The sequence below is a fragment of the Quercus lobata genome, chromosome 3 (genome assembly GCF_001633185.2).
Source record: "Quercus lobata isolate SW786 chromosome 3, ValleyOak3.0 Primary Assembly, whole genome shotgun sequence".
Taxonomy (NCBI): Eukaryota; Viridiplantae; Streptophyta; class Magnoliopsida; order Fagales; family Fagaceae; genus Quercus; species Quercus lobata.
Window position 1 is genome coordinate 12,546,027 of NC_044906.1, and position 17,767 is coordinate 12,563,793.

The following is a 17,767-nucleotide window of genomic DNA, read 5'->3' on the forward strand; positions in this document are numbered from 1 at the left end:
TTGGAAGATGAGTTTAGCTATCCAATCAATCCAAATCTGCGAAATAGTGCTTATGTTCACAATACCATGAGACAGGAGTGGGATTGGTTATTTCGTGAACAACAAATGTTTTATGATGAGTTGACTGGTTTTAAGTTGCCAGTGCCTCGGCGACTCGCATCGCAGATGCCTAGAGACACGATTGACGAACTTCGTAAAGCATTGAACCGCATAAGAGAAGAAAATAATCGAATGAAGATACGTCTTAATCGATATTGGACCCAAGTCGAGATTCGAGAGTCAGTGGAGGGAGGGTGGTACGAGCACGCACAATTCATGCAATCACTTCTTGCTGATCCCATTTATCAGTCAGATGTGGAGATGTCAGATGAAGACTAATCGTGTCGTGGTGTAATTAGACTTTGTTATTTAACTATTTTTGTTAACTATGTTTTAAATGTATGTGGGTCACTGTAGTTGCATTTGTACTATGTAAACCTTATTATTGATTGTGAGGACCATGCACATTATTCGTAATCTAGTTTATTCCCACAGAACGCATAAAAGTCAAATATTCCCACACATGATGTTTTTCAATAAGCACCTAGAACATAACAATAAGCACCTACAACATGATACAGAAAACTTAAAGTAACTTACACGATGTCACCAATATGCATGCATTGCATATTGAACACTAATGCTACTAACATTATTGACTTAACCTAGACATAACACACATACCACATAGGCATTCACTCTGACAGGTAGTCCTCGTAGTTAAGGACATTGTTACGTTCCGTCGGAGTGAGTTGCCGGTTCGTGGCGGCGGCCAGCTCTTCCGCTAGCTGTAGCATGTGATACCTGGACCTACGGAGTATCATAAGATTATTCTCTTTTTTTATTTTTGTCACTGCACGCTCATATTGATGCATATTTTGTCGTGATAGTGTGAGTGAGACACGATCAACAAGAGGCGCTCCGATTCGCACGAGATCATCGTGCAGAGCGTTGGACTCGTTCACACGAAAGTCCCACTCCCGCTACAGTCCGGCATAGTATTCCCTCTCGTCGGAATCTCTCTCCCTCCTATAGTTATCTGGAAAACGAGGTAGCATCCAATTGCGCATTGACATTGGAAAATGTGACTTATGATCGGTATCTGTAGATGTTTTGCAAGGATAGATGTAAATGGGAGTGGGACTTTATATAGGAGTTTTGCAATGGTAGATGTAAATGGGACTAGGACTTTATATAGGAGTTTTGCAAGGGTAAATATCCACGTGGATGTGATTATATGTAAGGGTAAGTATTCACGTGAATAAAGATGATATGTCTCGACATTGTATTGTTTAGTGAGGTGTTGAGGAGCACACACTAACTGCGAACCTGACTTGGCTATACAGTGGCACCTGTTGGTGCACGTGGTTCGCTGAGGCAACTGTTTGATATGGCTATAGCTTATGCTACAGTAGAAGGCAGGTGATGTGTACTGCGAAGGAGGTTGTGTGTTTATTCACGTGAAAACTATTCAGCATTCCTATGCTTCATCTGACATGACTTGACGAGACAGTGCCGAGTTGCATTAAATGTTTCATAAACTTTTCAAGGATGCTCTGCATCATTGAAAACGGTGCATTGCAAAAATCTGCATATTTGTGTATTGACGAGCGTGTAGCTGATATGACTGGATAGGGTTCACGTGAAGACTATTCAGCATTCCTGTGCCTTGTCTGACATGACTTGACGAGACAGTGTCGAGCTGTGTTAAATGTATCATAAACTTTGCAGGAATGCTCTGCATCCTTGAAAACGGTGCATTGCAAAAGGATGCATATCTGTGTGCGCATGTGCGTGTAAGTGATATGACTAGACAGGGTTCAACAGTGTGACGCACTGTTGAGTAGCACATGCAGCACTGCAAAGTGTATAAGTAGAAATGGTGGACAGCTCACCCCCAAAATTAATGCATAAACTTTGAAGGGATGCTCTGTATTTTCACGTGAGTGTGGATGGGTACTTGTGGTCAGGGTTCAACAGTGCTGAGCTATCCATGGTAGCTACACTCACTGTTCCCAATGGTGGTATTTGGCAAGTGGGATTGAAGAAAGTTGATAACAAGATTTGGTTTTGTAATGGTTGGCAGGATTTCGTTGAATACCATTCTATCTGTTATGTTTATTTTCTAGTTTTCAGATGTGAAGGAAAATCAAGCTTCCATGTTCTTATATTTGATAAGACTATCACTGAGATTCAATATCCACTCAATAACAACTGTAAATTGGAAGATCATCAGCTAGAAATAATAGACTTATATGAAGATGATAGAAACATATCCCTTAGCTGATTTGCCCATAAAACATGAAGCCAGACAAAAGTTTGTTACGAAAGTAACAAAAAACTTTCTTCTACATAAAGAGGAAGACAGAATGAGTGGTTGGCCTGGTTTGGATGAGTCTGTATGTAATGTATTTATATAAAGTAGGACAGTAGCAGAACTAAGATACACGGATTCGGGTATATGATACAGCAATTGATGGTGTCATATATATGAATTATTTGTATTATTGAATCGTATGTGTGGTTAGTATGTGTGGTTTGGATGAGTCTGTATGTATTGGATCTATTAAATTTTCCTACAAGTAATGTACAATAAATCTAAGTTGGGTGATGAGTGTTATGTGGGTAACATTCCAATTTACACAGAGAGAATATTGGAAACATCAACATATCTAAGCAGAGGACATTTTCCAACCAAAGCACAAGAATCATATGTAGCAACAAAGAACAACAGGGAAAGAATGAATTACGATTTCATATACACTTAGCTAATCCATTGAAAACATTGCAACATACAAACAGAACAATGTAATAAAGTACCAGTTTCATAGAATGCATGTTGGAAGGGAGTATTATCTTGAACAAATGTGTGTTTTTACACCTCGCCGGTGATGGTCTCAGTTGGGCCCCACTCTACTTCGGCGAGTCCTTACTTTAGGAACCATATGGTTTTTCTGTGAAAGAGTGGTTGGTGTGTGTGGTTTGGAAGAGTCTATATTGTAGAATGTATGAAATTTTCAGTTTAAATTTTCATATGTAGCAACAAAGAACAGCAGGTAAAAAATGATAAACTGATTTCATTTAAACTTAGCGAAAACTAATGAACAATTTCTCTTTAGTAATGCAAAATTTGAACGTACATAATCATCATTTGTCAGACGTTAAGAACAACATTTTGTATTGCACAAAATGTGTAGACATTAACAACAACGTCTAATGTTCGTAGGTAGAAATTTCTGGAAGTCATCATTGCTTGAATCTGAGAAGTCTGAAATATCTCTTTCATCATCTAATGCAGTATTTTCATTAATAGACTTCATGGCTCGCTCTTGCGCCTTCCCCTTTAGATGCTTCCTAGCTTTTTGGATTGCGTGAAAACGGTCTAGTCGCCTTTGCATTTGATTGTTCTCTTGTTCAAGACGCGCAAGTATGTTGGCAGGTTCATCTCTAGGTAACTCGGCTGAGCGTGCCTTAGGAACTCGTAACCCGTGCCATCGACAATACACCTCCAACTCACACCTCTTCTCGTATAGGGTTGACCATGGTGGTTCTGCTACGGTGAACGCTATTGCGGTTGTATCTGTACTTAGTTTTGTGGGTTTGCCGACCATGATGTGTCCGACGCTTCCAAGACTCTCGTACGTGTATATTGGCATATTAATAAAATCCCTCTTCTTTCCGACCCATTTCCCTCCATAGTGGTCTGTGTATGTCTGTAGTTGTTGATCTGCTGGAGCTTCTGATGATCCATATGTTGAAGTAGATCCAAACTTGTTTCGCATTTTACGATTTGACATTGAGACGCTGCGACTCATAGTTTACTCAATCTAGGAATTTAGTGGGAGTAGAAAGAAAGTCATTATTGTGGTGCATTTATAACCTTATTTCATGGTTCAAGCATTACAATCAAAATTTAGTAGAGCTTGTCATGTCAATACAGGCTAGAAAAACACTGTATGAAGAGGGTCATAACTGTTACCAATGTCATGTGTCTAGATTCTTGTGGGGACAACACCAATTTAAATATGAAATTGGTGTCTAATTTTCCTCCATCTATCTAAATTTAACTGGGATCAATTGTAATTACGCTACTATTGCTGATAGAAGTTAGGTGAATTTCCACAGTGCTCCTTTTTTATTAATTTTTTTCCCCCACACCCTTGTATTTTCAGGTTAACCTCTCCTTCTACAATAATCAAAACCCAAGATTGTTCCTCTCCTACTCAACTAACGGTGCATGGTCGCAGTTACCACACTGATTAAGCCACCTTAACATACAGCTCCCCTATTTTTCAATGAATGCTATTTATGTATCTTATATAGGAAGAGGTTCTCCATCTATTCCGATTTTACTTTTCTTTACAACTTTAATGGTCTTGGTTTATGCTCTGCAAAACCAATTCCAACCATTCCTAAGGTTTGATTACTCATTTCTTTAATATGCCTAAACTTTTGTTCCTTTTTGTGAAAAAATTTTGTTGTCTAATTATATAATTTGATTGTTTTTCTATGATTGATGTTGTATGTTTATTTTCCGTTTCGTAACAAGTTGTAAGGAAACTGATAATTTTAATGGTCCTGGTTTATGCTTCCTAAGGTTTGATTACTTCTTCCTTTCATCTGCCTATGCTTTCGTTCGCTGTTGTGAAAAAATTACATTGTTTAATTCTATAAATTATTTGTTTTCCTAGCATTGATGTTGCAAGGAAACTTAGAATTTAACTGCTTCTGGTTTATGCTATGCAGAACGAATTCCAACCATTTCTAAGGTTTGATTACTCTTTTCGTTCATCTGCCTATGCTTTCCTTCCTCTTGGTGAAAAATGTTTATTCTGTAATTATATAATTATTTTGTTTCCTATGATTTATGTTGCATGTATATTTTCTGTTTCATAACAAGTTGCGAGGAAACTGTAGTAGTGTTTGAATTGAAATTGAGAGTTCTGATAATGCATTAATATTTCCATGATGTATTTCAAAAAACTTGTTTATGTACCGAAATTTCAAAACAGATTTGGTTCTACATCTTCTTCTTCCCCTGATTGCGTAATAGTATATTTACAGTTTTATGTGTGTACATGCCCGGTAACTTATATGATAAAGGGTCTTTACACAGCTTATTGTCTCAACAAAGGTCATCATCAATGTTTTTACACTTTATGGAAAACTCTGTTGCCAATTAACTGAGGCTTTTTAACTACTTATTTCCTTACCAAAGGCTACCTCTTTGTTATTGGTCAATTAGTCCTATGCCTTATGTGACAAGTAGTTAGTTGTGATTTTCCATAGTACCTGCTTATTTTGTTAACAAAGGTCAATTTTTTCCCCTGTTTATGTTGTGATTGCAGTGTGGTTAGTATTTAACCCTAATAATGTATAACAAATTTCTTATTCTCTTGAAAAAGGTTAGCTACTTTTTTATTGATACTATTGTTATTATTATTGGTAAATTATATGACTTCTTGTTAATATGATTTTCGTTAGAGCTTTTAACATATTCGTTTTTTATGGTATTGACAAAGTAACAGAACTTTGTATTTTCCCAGTTATTTAATTTTCAAGTAACTAACAAATATGGTGAGTGGTTAGCGGTAATGTTGTGTTACTGGTTCGATAATTATGGAACAAGTATATTATTTGAGATAGTTATGGACGAAGCACGAGCTAGAAGGTCAAAAAGGTGTTTGATTTAAAAAAAAGAAAAAAGAAAAAAAAAGAAAAAAAGAAAAAGAGGTATCTGAACTCAAGTAGAGATGTGTTGTAGAAGTGAAGTGGACCCTGGCAACCTATTTGATGGAGGCATTGTGTTCATCATTGGCCAATTTGGTGTTTGGTTTTAAGGGAATTAGGCTGCTTGAAGTGGTAATTTACACTACTTTTTCCCTAAAGTAATTTACTCTACTCTTATTCCATGGGGAATATGTAAACAAGTTTTCCATGTAATTTACGGTATTTTTTCTTAAAATGTAATTCATGCCACTTTATTTTAGAGGGTATTATTATATTATATATTTGAGATTCAATATTATTTTACCCAATTTAACCCTCACCTAAAGTGGTTGTTATCTAAGAAATTGTTGTAAACATATTTCTTTTGTAACATAAATTATATTTATCATTTGTATAATTCTATGTGAAATTCAATTTACATTTCCTCTTTTATAGACCATTACTTTACTGCTCCATTAACCATGTGCATTTTCTCAGTTTTAAGGGTAATTGATATCTTTAAAATCTAATCTCTTTTTAAGTTTTGTTATGGGGGTGTAGTAAGTGGCTAACCATTATTGATTCCTTCACCGGTGAAATAAGTATATTTCGAATTTCAACTCTTTTTCACTTTTGTTATGGATGTGTAGTAAGTGGGATTTGGGTGAAACGTGTAGTTTTCCTTATTTTCATAAACTTTTAAATAAGGATAGGGTCACACGAATTCCCCACTGTAATCTTAAAATTTTCCCTAAATATAAGGATATGGATGGAGAAGTGGAAACACAAAACAAATCAGTGACCGGAAACAGGAAATGTAGGTATTAATTATGAAAAAAAATCTATATAACGTTCATCGAAAAAGTATAAACGTGTATGAGTACGGCATAGGAAATTTAATCAAATACAACTATAAACCCTAACACTTTCAGCACGCGCATGCTCAAAGTCCCTTCAATTTTTTGGGTAAGGGTTAATTTACAGCATTTATTGTAATTTTGGATTATTATATTTTCCAATAAAAAAATAAATAAATAAAAAAGAATGAAACAAATAAAAAAAACGTATGGGTGTGATGAGTATTATGTGCGGTGAATCACAATGCCGTACTTTTTTTTTGTTTGGAAAATGTAGTAATCCCAAATTGTGAACAATGCTTTAAATTAATCCTTATCCATAAAATTAGGACAACCTCTGTGCACGTGCGTGCTCAGAGGCTAGTATGTGTTTAATCTACTTTTATGATCTCTTTTTATTTTTTTGGTGTAGCCATTGCATAACTAATCGATAATGCATATAACGAGGTAGGTTCCTTTCTGTTATCATTTCAATGATTGTAGTTTTTCTTCAAATATGCATATCAACATTCCAGTTGAAGGAAAAAAAGAAAGAAAGCAAATGATCATTCGATATAAAAGTCATCACACATTGTGAATATGGTCATATTATCATAAAATTAAAACCATGTTTGTGGACCTTGAAGAGTACATATAATAATATACAAATACTTGACAATCACATAAAAAAACTTGAATACAATCTATGGAAGCTACAAATTAGCCCTAAAGCTCCTACACTACAATCCCTACTTCCCCTGTCTGTTATGTATTGCCAAAGGCAATCATCAAGAGTCAGACGGTGGCGGAGGTGGAAAAGCACTGCTGTACTCTGAAAAATCTGCTCTCAACGCAGCAACCTCAGCAATAAGGCCATCTAAAAGCTGTCCATGAGCTGCTTGAGTCGTCATAATGGTCTCCATCATAGCACGAAGAGATAGGGGAGGAGGAACGGTGGGGTCTGCAGCTGTGCTGTGAGCATGTACCCCATCGTCACCAATGTCAGCAACGGTACCTGTAGGATCAACAGGACTCTGCTCAGCATGATCGTCTCCAGTGGTGGACTGTACTCGTGGCCTTTTTGATGACCCAACACTCGGTCCAACACTCCTCTTTTGTGCAGTCCGCTGTTTGAGAAAGGTGGCTCCTATAGGGGCTGTGATGTGGATCAACTCTAGGGAAGGAAAATTCTCTACTCCTACATAGCGTAGAATCCTATAGATGAAAACTGGGAAGAATAGACCATGCTTCTTACTCTTACTCCTATGCGCCCGAACAAGCGTTTCATAGAAAACGGAAGCAAAACAAATGGACGCATCAGTGACGAGGGCATACAAAAAGTAACACCTCTCTCTAGGAATAGTATGGACATGGGAGATGGGGAAGATGTTGTGACAAGCTATCCTAAATAAGATATAATTAAGCTCGGTTAAGTCACTCGAGTTAATTCTTGATGTTGTGAAGGCCAATGTCATTGGTCTTCCGCAAAGAAGAGTCATAACATCAGAGATTTCAGGACGGTTCGAGTATGAGTATGGATAAGTAGGTGTTCTAACACGAGGTACATCAAGAGCATTGGATATATCATTCTTAGTTATGACAAAGTATCGACCTCGAATCCAAGTAGCGAAATCATTATCAGAACGAATTTCGAGATTGGCATAGAACTCTCTAATCAGTGCAACTTGAGGGGGTTGTAAACCTTTACATAGAGACAACCAGTTCCTACACTGTAGATTCCTATGGACAGCAAGTGGTAATTCATCTAGATTGATTTCTCGTTCCGGCCAAATTGTCCAATACTGAATTACATTTTCAAACCTTTGCGCCTGCGTAACCGTTTGAAACGTTGTTTCATCAAACACAATTGCAGGCTTAGATGAGGAGGCAGACACTCTTTTGGCAGGCTTAGATGAGGAGGCAGACACTCTTTTGGCAGGCTTAGATGAGGAGGCAAACACTCTTTTGGCTTTGGTTTTAATGGTTTTAGACTTCTTAGGAGCCATAACTAGGTTGTACAGGTGGGAATGAAAGCACAACAGAAAACCAATATTTAGAACTGCGTTAGAGACACATAAACACAATGTACATATGCATGACAAAAAGACTGCATGATATTGATGCACAATAATACCCAATTTCAGGCAATTATACCCAATTCAACAAAACCCCAAATTCCACGAAGAACAAGATTGGCGAATGAACCAACATGTATACCAAGATGTTAAAATTTTGAATATAAACGATAGAGAACATCTCGCCAACATGCATACACAGCAACCCAACCAGTTCAGATGAAATGAAGCAATACATCAAAATCCTGAAATTCCCAATATGAAGACATGAACTCTAATTTTTCATTTCTCACAAATCATGCGTTCTTTGCAATTAAAGGGTAGAAAACGTGTGTACAACATCCATACAAAAAAACCCATTACCTATTTCATGTCAAAACACCAACACCCATGAAAATCCCCAAATTCCATATTAACACATGAACCCTAAATTGAATGGGCTTGTAGAAATCAGCTATGTTTATGTAATTAAAGGCTACAAATCGTATGAACAACATGCATATGTAAAAACCCATGACCCATTTCAGACCACAACACCCAAAATCATGAAAATCCCCACACTTGCATAGTTCGAAATTTCAGCTTTCACAGGGAGATTAATGCAGGATTTGAAATTAATTTCAATGGGAAGCAAGGGTAAAAGAGTCATACTACAGTTGAGGATCGATGTTTGGAACCCGGGAAGTCGCTTAGGAGCTTGAGGAATCGAGAGCAATCGACTGCTGCTACCGTGGGAGTCCAATGCATCCAACAGCTACTATTTTAGTTCTTTTTATGAAACAACAGGTAACACTGAACTGATATGAGAACCACATAACTCGATAATATAAGAATCGAGGTCCATAGTACTCGCTGAACGAAAAACCGAGTTATATAATTTGGACCGATCGTGCACCAATCAAGTAAGAATCGATTCTTCCAGACAACTTTGGCTGGAGTTGTGATGGATCGCAGATGTACTCGCTTTCTAGGATATCGAGTACTATATGTAACTCGATTATTATATTATCGAGTTACTTATTAACTCGCTTTCTTGGAGAGCGAGTACTTCTGGTTAGATTTTTCAGTCACCAGTTAGTACTCGAACATATTAGAATCGAGTTTTATGTTTTGGACCGATCGTCCACCAATCAAGTAAGAATCGATTCTTCCAGACAACTTTGGCTGGAGTTGTGATGGTGCTAAATGTACTCGATAATAAAATTATCGAGTTAATTAAAGTAACTCGCTTTCACGGATAGCGAGTAATTTCTACTCGAAAATAGTATCATCGAGTTTTATGTTTTGGACCGCTCGTGCACCAATCGGACAACAGTCTGTTTTTTCAGACAATCATGGCTGGACTCATGACTTACTCGATTGGTCGTGTAGCAATCGAATGACAATCGATTCTTACAGTCACATATTGCAACACACTCCTATGCATTTCGATGGGTCGCAGCCAGTTCGACTGATCAATTTTTTCTCCAGTAATACTCGATTTTTGTGAAATCGAGTTATTGATGGAACTCGCTTAATAGAAGATCGAGTAACGTGTTCTTGAGAGACGAATACATGATACTCGAATCTTGAGTTCCCGAGTTATTAATTGTACTCGGTTTTAATATAATCGAGTTTTATAGAACAGCCTTCCACTACATATTACAACTCGGCCTGCATGTTTTTTCCTGTTGCAGCTGGGTCAGTTTTTTACACCAGCAGGTATGTTCTGTTTATTACAATGTCCATGGAGCAACAAGTGGCATGCAACACACTCTTATATTGTTGCTTTTGAGATTGCCCCTGCTATATAAATATGAATGCAACAAAGTTGGAGAAGTTGGAAATCATACTAAAATAGCTTAGTGAAACCCCATTGCAATAACTTCGTTTTTAACTGAATTGTTTGCTTGACCGGCTTAGTAAAACCCCCATCAGTACATAACATTAAAGGCACTAACAAAGTGCATGACTACATAAGTACAAACTTTAATATCAACTTCTAAGCAAAAAATGACCAATATCATTTGTCTTCTCATCATGGGCCTGTTCAACTGGTGACGTTCGGTTGCTTCCAATTAAAGAGGTAGGGATCATCCTGGCTGCGCAACGTATGTCCGTTAGCTCCCATCCACCTTGGCTGCCGTACCTACTGTAAATAGTTAAAAAATGTTATGCACACTGGACTTATATAAGTTATTAACACACAACATAGGCAGAAGAGGAAAAATTTTAATGACTTACGTCGAATACTGTAACAAAAACAACTGAACAACCTCATTTGCCTATACATGCATGAACACCAGTGTTTGTTTCATGACTAGTCCATATACTTACGATGGCAATAGAGAACAAAGACACTACTACTGAGTTCTTAATAGTGCCAATTTATATATGACAAAAGTTGTAGGAGATATATGACCTTTACCTATGATGCAGCTCCACCGCTAGTTGACTCCGCATTTCGAGTAGGACATGTTCTACGGTTGTGCCCCTCTTGGCGACAGAACCCACATCTTGACTTGGGTCCATTCTCGATCCATAGGGAGGTCGGCAACTCCCTATCATTCTCGTCCATCTCATTGCGGATTCGTGTGGACTTTGGCCAACCTTTGTTCCGGATCAGGTGCGGATTGGGCATCACTACTCTAGTTTCTTCAGGATCCGGCCATGCTAATCTGTCTTTCAACGGTTGGAATACCGGTTCATAGCTATGGAACCTATGACTCACGCTATAGCAAGGATCAATAAACAGCTGTGCATCATGCTTATACTTAGCACAAATTGCTATTACGTGTGAACACGGCATCTTGTATGCTTCCCATTTTCCACATGTGCATGTCATACCCCGAAGATCAACCCTATGCGTGTGTCGTCCGCCCCCATTACCTAGAGGATTACCTTGTGTGTCAACCTGATATAACTGCGCTTGTGTGCACATCCGTGTCACCATATGGTCCTTTGCCTTCGTTTGGTTTTTTTCGAACTTCTCCATGGCATACTTGCACCATTGTTGACCCGCTTCCAATTGCTCTAGAGTGAGATTACGACGAGCGTCAAAGTAGGAGTTCAGTTTGAAGAAGGTGTACCTCACCATTGCCGTGATTGGCAAGCTGCGTGCACCTTTCAATACTCCATTAAAACACTCCGATAGGTTGGTTGTCATTGCTCCGTATCGACGCCCTCCGTCGTGTGCAAGTGTCCACTTTTCTTTGTTTTCATTTTCCAAGTACCTGTGTGCAGCCGGTTTGACATTGCGAATTAAATCCAGTGTGGCTTGAAACTTTCTAACTTGATTCGCGCTTGCGGCCCTCCATACCATGTTCTTCAACTCCGGAATTTTCCATTTTGTGTTCACATTGCTAACTACATGGCGGAGGCAATACCGGTGATGGGCCTGGGGAGGCTGCAACCAAGTCATCCTTGTGTCATCAAAGCAAGCTTTTATACCCGAATGTCGGTCAGAGATGATGCAAAGATTTGTCCGGTCCGTAACATATCGTTTCAGGCATGCCAAGAACCATCCCCATGTCTCCTTGCTCTCACTCTCAACAACGGCAAACGCGAGTGGATAAACCTCGTTGTTAGCATCCGTTGCCATTGCTATCAACAACTTCCCCTTGTACTTGCCATAGAGGTGCGTTGCATCGATGCTTATCACCGGCCTACAATACTTGAACCCTTCTATACACGGACCAAAAGCCCAAAAGGCACAGTTAAATGTGCAAGTTCCCGGCACACTACGATGGTCGCACTTCAACTGTGTCACTGTGGTTGGATCTGCATCTTTTAACGCTGCCAGGAACCGAGGCAATTCTGCATATGACTCATCGAAACCACCGTAGATGGCTGCAACGGCTTTCTGTTTTGCATCCCAAACCTTATAGTGAGACGCCCAATGGCCGTGCTTCGCATGAAGAACACTACGTAGGGTTGCTACTGTTCTTGAAATGTCTTCCCGTACGTATGACTCAAGTGTGATGGCAATGAACTTTGAATCCATCATCCTTCCATCATGATCCACTTGGAGTGTCGAGCAAGTGTGGGGACCCTTAGATGTTGTGATCATCCACAGCTTGTGCCTTTTGCTGTAGATAGCTCGAATTGACCATAGACATGCATCGTCTACACACGTTACAACCAGTCTCTCGGGGTCTGACTTCATGTACTTAAATTTTTTATTGAGCCCAACGGAGAACATGGTTAGCGCGTGCTGAACCGCAGCTTTATTATTGAATAGCATCCCCTTGCTCGGTTCGTCCCCCGGTCGCCAACTCAGCAGACCTGTTTCCAGGGAAGGTGATGGGTCATTAATGTCATCCCATGTGTTTGACGTGAACCATTCGGGGTTAGGGTTTAGATTATTTTCTGGTTGTAGTTCATCTAACAATTCTGGATTCTCTACCGGTCCATCGTTATCAATGAACTCCTCATACACATCTCGAGTCTCATCCATTTCGGTTGCCTCGTCCAAGTAGGTTTGGATATCTTCATTTCGGTGAGTATATCCTTCATCCTCATGGGTATGGATAGACCCTAACACTTCGGCGTCTTCAGTATTGTCCATAGCAACCCCATTCCATGGTTGACAGTTGTAGGGCAAAGATGTCTCGGGTGTAACTGACGGGTGCACAACGGTTACAGGAACTGATTCTTGCTCTCCAACTCTACTGCCATATTGCGAACCCCCGTCGACATTGAACCCAACAGTGTGGACAGTTACATACAAGTCAGAACCTATGAATTGCCCTGCCCGCTTTATCACTCCCCACATTATATTTGCATCATTGTCGTATTGTAACGGAATTGAATTGTAGAACACTTGGGTACCTACTAGTTGCTGCGGAGCCCGAAATACAATGGAGATGTTGTGGGTATCCTTGTCTAACCCCATAGTTGACATTATCTTCCGTTTAAGTTTTCTCGTGTGTATCCCACGTTTCACTTCGATAAGCGTCTGCTTTTGGTTCGGACCTCGGTATGATAGCCCGTGCAAATCATTAATATATGCCTCCCCGTCGTAGTAAACATAGAAGTAATGTGGACTCATAACGGACCTAAACCACAAATAGTAATAATTGTATCATGCTGCGTAATGCATAGGCTAACTATACATGCCCTATGTTTGGGTGTTCATGGAGGTAAACAAACCTAAGCAAATTGTGCTAAACATGCTAAAAATTACCAATTTAACATTAATTTGTCTACTCCATCAGACTTCATTTCGATAACGAAAATGTTTGCACAATATATGTGTTTTCATGGTGGCTATTGTTCAACAAATGAGAACTCAAAAGCATTGCAAATAAGCATGAATATTCATACCATGCAATATGGACCACATTTTCAGTGATAAATATACCTCCCATTGAAGACCCACAACAGTCAACTAATTTATGTTCTAAAAAATTGTACCAAATTATTATGTTCAAATACCCCCTATTGAATCCCCACAACATTCATATTATTTGTGTTCTCAAAAATTGTATCACATTATTATGTTCAAATACCCCTATTCAAGACCCACAACAGTCATATTATTTGTGTTCTCAAAAATTGTCCACAACAGTATTATGTTCAGATGTCCCCATTCAAGACCCACAACATTGAAAAAATTCGTGTTGCTCTAAGGGAGATAATTCATAACCATTGAAATAATTCCTAGCATGCAAAAGCATTGCAAATATCAGTTATATAATTCCTAGCATGCAACATGTACCACATTATTATATTCAGATACTTAGCATTGAAGACCCACAACATTGAAATAATTTCTGTTCTCAAAATTTGTACTACATAATTTTGTTTAGATACCCCAATTCAACAGCCACAACAGCAATAAAAAAATATGTGTTGCTGTAAAGTGTTATGAAGTAGTATTTACCTATCAACTGAGATGTTGACAGAACAAAAATGAAGTGCACTTTCTTGAATTAGCGTGCTTTTGTACAGATGGTTAACTGAAGGTGAAAGCTCTCACTAGCTGTGACACAATGGTTGCAAGCACAGACCAGTCCACGTCCAGACTTCAGAACGACAGTGTCAAATATAATTGGTAAGTGGTCCCAGAAAGTTGGGCGGGTGGGGGGTGTGCAATGGTTGGACAGTACTCGGCATTACTAATATCGAGTTACATATAACTCGATTATAAAGAAGCCGAGTACTATTAAAACCGTACACGCCATGAATGTAACTCGTCTCTGACAAAATCGAGTTATATTTAACTCGATATTAGAAATGCCGAGTACTATTAAAACCTACACCTACCAGCTGAACGCACAGTGATTCTGAAATGGAGTTAAATAAAACTCGTCTCTGAGGAGAGCGAGTATTATTTACTTCACCAAACTGGTCGTTAGAGCAGTTGTTTATACTCGCCATTGGGAGGGGCGAGTTATATGTTGTACTCGAGTACAACAGGTATTCCACTTTATATAAGATGACAGCTTCCTCCTATCTTTGTGGATTGGAACCTTGGCAGAGGAAAACATTCAGACAGGGAGAAGAGAAGCCTCCTTCGCTTCTACAGGTAACATGCCCTCCTTTTTTTATACTTGTCATTAAATAATTTACTACTGTACAAACCAAATGCTGATTATGCAACTGTTTGTCAGATCTTTTAACAAGAAACGTCAACGTTGCTGCAGTCCATTGGCACCTGTTGGTAGGGCAACATGGTACATTTTTATCTAATACCTCAGTTTCGAAACTTCATAAGTTCTAACCCCAGCACAACAAATATGGGTTTAACATACAGTGTTGTTGTACAAACTCTTTTAGGGTGGCAGATACTATGTTGTTTTCGTTGGTTGTGCTCCTGGCATATACGACAATTGGGCAGAAGCAAGTAGACAAGTTCATAGATTCGCGAACGCTGAACACAAGTCATACAAGGATCGACGGGAAGCAGAATCTGCATACACGGAGTTCATGCAATGTAATGGTAGGAACGTGCAGTATGGTGCTTCCCAATCGTGGAGATCTCCTACCATGTCGCCATCAAGTTCTGGAATGGCATCTCAAAGCGAAGGAACCAGCTATTGCGATGGAGACGTTAGGAACAGATTGTTGAGGTATCAGTTAAACGTTGCCATTGAGGAGCGTGACCACGCAAGGAGGATTGCAACCTTGAGTAGTAACATGCTAAGTGAAGTGGTAGGCCATGTTATGGGGGAGGACGAAGTTCATGATTCGACACGACAAGGAAGCACGAAATGAAGGTGAAACTATGGCTCTTGCTTGTGGCATTTATGAATCTAGTAAGACTAAATATATAACTATATGTGTTTTTATGACCCCTATGGCTCACGTTTGCAGTACAGATGGGCTAAAGTGTTGTTGAATATCTTTTTTTGTTTCCCTTTTGCTTCCAATTTGGAATATGTCTTAGCCTGTTGGCCTGTAATTGCTTGTATTGTTGTTAACATTGGGTATGTTGTTTTGGGAACTGTACTTGGCTTTGGATAGCCAATAAGTATTTTCTCTATATATTTTTTGCGTAGGAAAAACAAAAAAAAACTTGTATATAATTAAGTTGCGAATATAACGAGCAATAGGTTAGTTGTCATAACGCTAATGTAATATACCCCGTGTCGGTTCTGATTTTGCAGCATGACATTGAGCCATATTGGAACATAAAATCCAGATATGCACACCACCTAGCAATGAAACATGTATGGGCATTTGCCAAACCTGTACGTAATATGCAGTTATTCGACCTTAACATATACAAATGTATATTTCCAAATAAATTTAAACATACTTGGGAAGAAAAAGACCATTTCATTCCGGTCTTCGACAGAACTAATCATTTGACTCAGCGTCAAAGAATGTTGACCATTTTTTCTAAGGACATTTTGCAGATGAGACATGAGGATAAGAATGGACAAAGTCAAATAATATTGTAACTGATAGACTGTAATTGTTTCATGATAATGAGAAGTTAAATTTTATTTTCTCTGTTTTATATGAGGAGAGTTTAAACTTGTACGTAGGTAAGAAAGAGTGGATGAATTTTGTGAAGGTTTTTTTATTTATTGTTTTTATTTCTTATGGATTTATTTTATTTTATTTTCTTTGACCCATCTTTTTTTTTGTAATTGTTCAAAACATCATTGTTGTGATAATTGGATTGAGATAAGAATTGTGCTACGATTATTACAAATTTTTATTTTTCTTTAAATAAAGGTAATTGATTTTTATTTTTTTTTCAATAACGGCAGATGTGTGTGTTCTTTTTTGGTACCACATTATTATAAAATTTTTTTTTATCAGTTATCATAGCAGATGTATTCACAAACAAACGTGTTGTTTTAATGAAATTTTTTTTATAAGTGAATAAAGTAATTTGAATACCATCAGGAGAGTAATCCTATTTTGTAGGCAATATTTTGGTGCAAGTTAGACATATATTTTTACCTTTCATTCAATAGTCATCGAGGTTTGTATATAGACGTTAAGGACATTCACTTAATTAATAAATGGGGACTCCAAATAAGAGAAACCCCTAAACTATTTTAATACATAATCTTAAAAAAACCTCAGGTTCAGTACAAAATGATAAAAACTCGACTAAATACGAAATTTTATAATATTTTATGTTCTGAGATTGCCCCTAATGTTCAGGGAAAGCGCTAAACAACTAATGAAAATGATGAAATACCCTTAATGTAATAAACTTATCTTTATCTCTAATTCATACGAAATGGTTTAAACTCTTAAATTGATAAAAATTGAAAGCAAACAATGTAATGAACAAAATTATGACCTTCTATAAAAAAAACATATGTACCACGGTTAGATTTTGAAAAAACAAACAATAAATAAAAACTATCTCGGCCTGTTCTTTGTTGTTTCAAATTCAAAACATAATAATAATAAAAAAATTGCACTTAACACGTTTGAATTCCACTCCCTCATTGTCGAATAACCTGTTATGTTGCCCATGTATGTACATTCAGAATTCAACCATAAATCAAGTAAAAAAAAATCAAAATAACAACAAATGCAAATACTTCGGCAATTCTTCCACTAAAACAACTAGTAGTCCAAAATGTTCCACAGTCCATACTAAGTAAACAACAATACCATGTCAAAGTTCCATAATAAATAACCAAGTATTCTCCTATT

The 17,767-nt window shown here is 38.0% G+C and overlaps 1 protein-coding gene across 1 annotated transcript; it reads right to left on the bottom strand.

Moving 5' to 3' along the window:
• Positions 1–11,066: 11,066 nt before the first annotated feature.
• Positions 11,067–13,532, bottom strand: LOC115980347. The gene has a single exon (XM_031102611.1). It carries the CDS (start codon positions 13,530–13,532, stop codon positions 11,067–11,069), a length of 2,466 nt encoding a protein of 821 aa, XP_030958471.1.
• Positions 13,533–17,767: the final 4,235 nt, after the last annotated feature.

Coding starts and splice junctions, on each gene's coding strand:
- LOC115980347 (XM_031102611.1), bottom strand. CDS start 13,532: ATGGGGTTAGACAAGGATACCCACAACATCTCCATTGTATTTCGGGCT.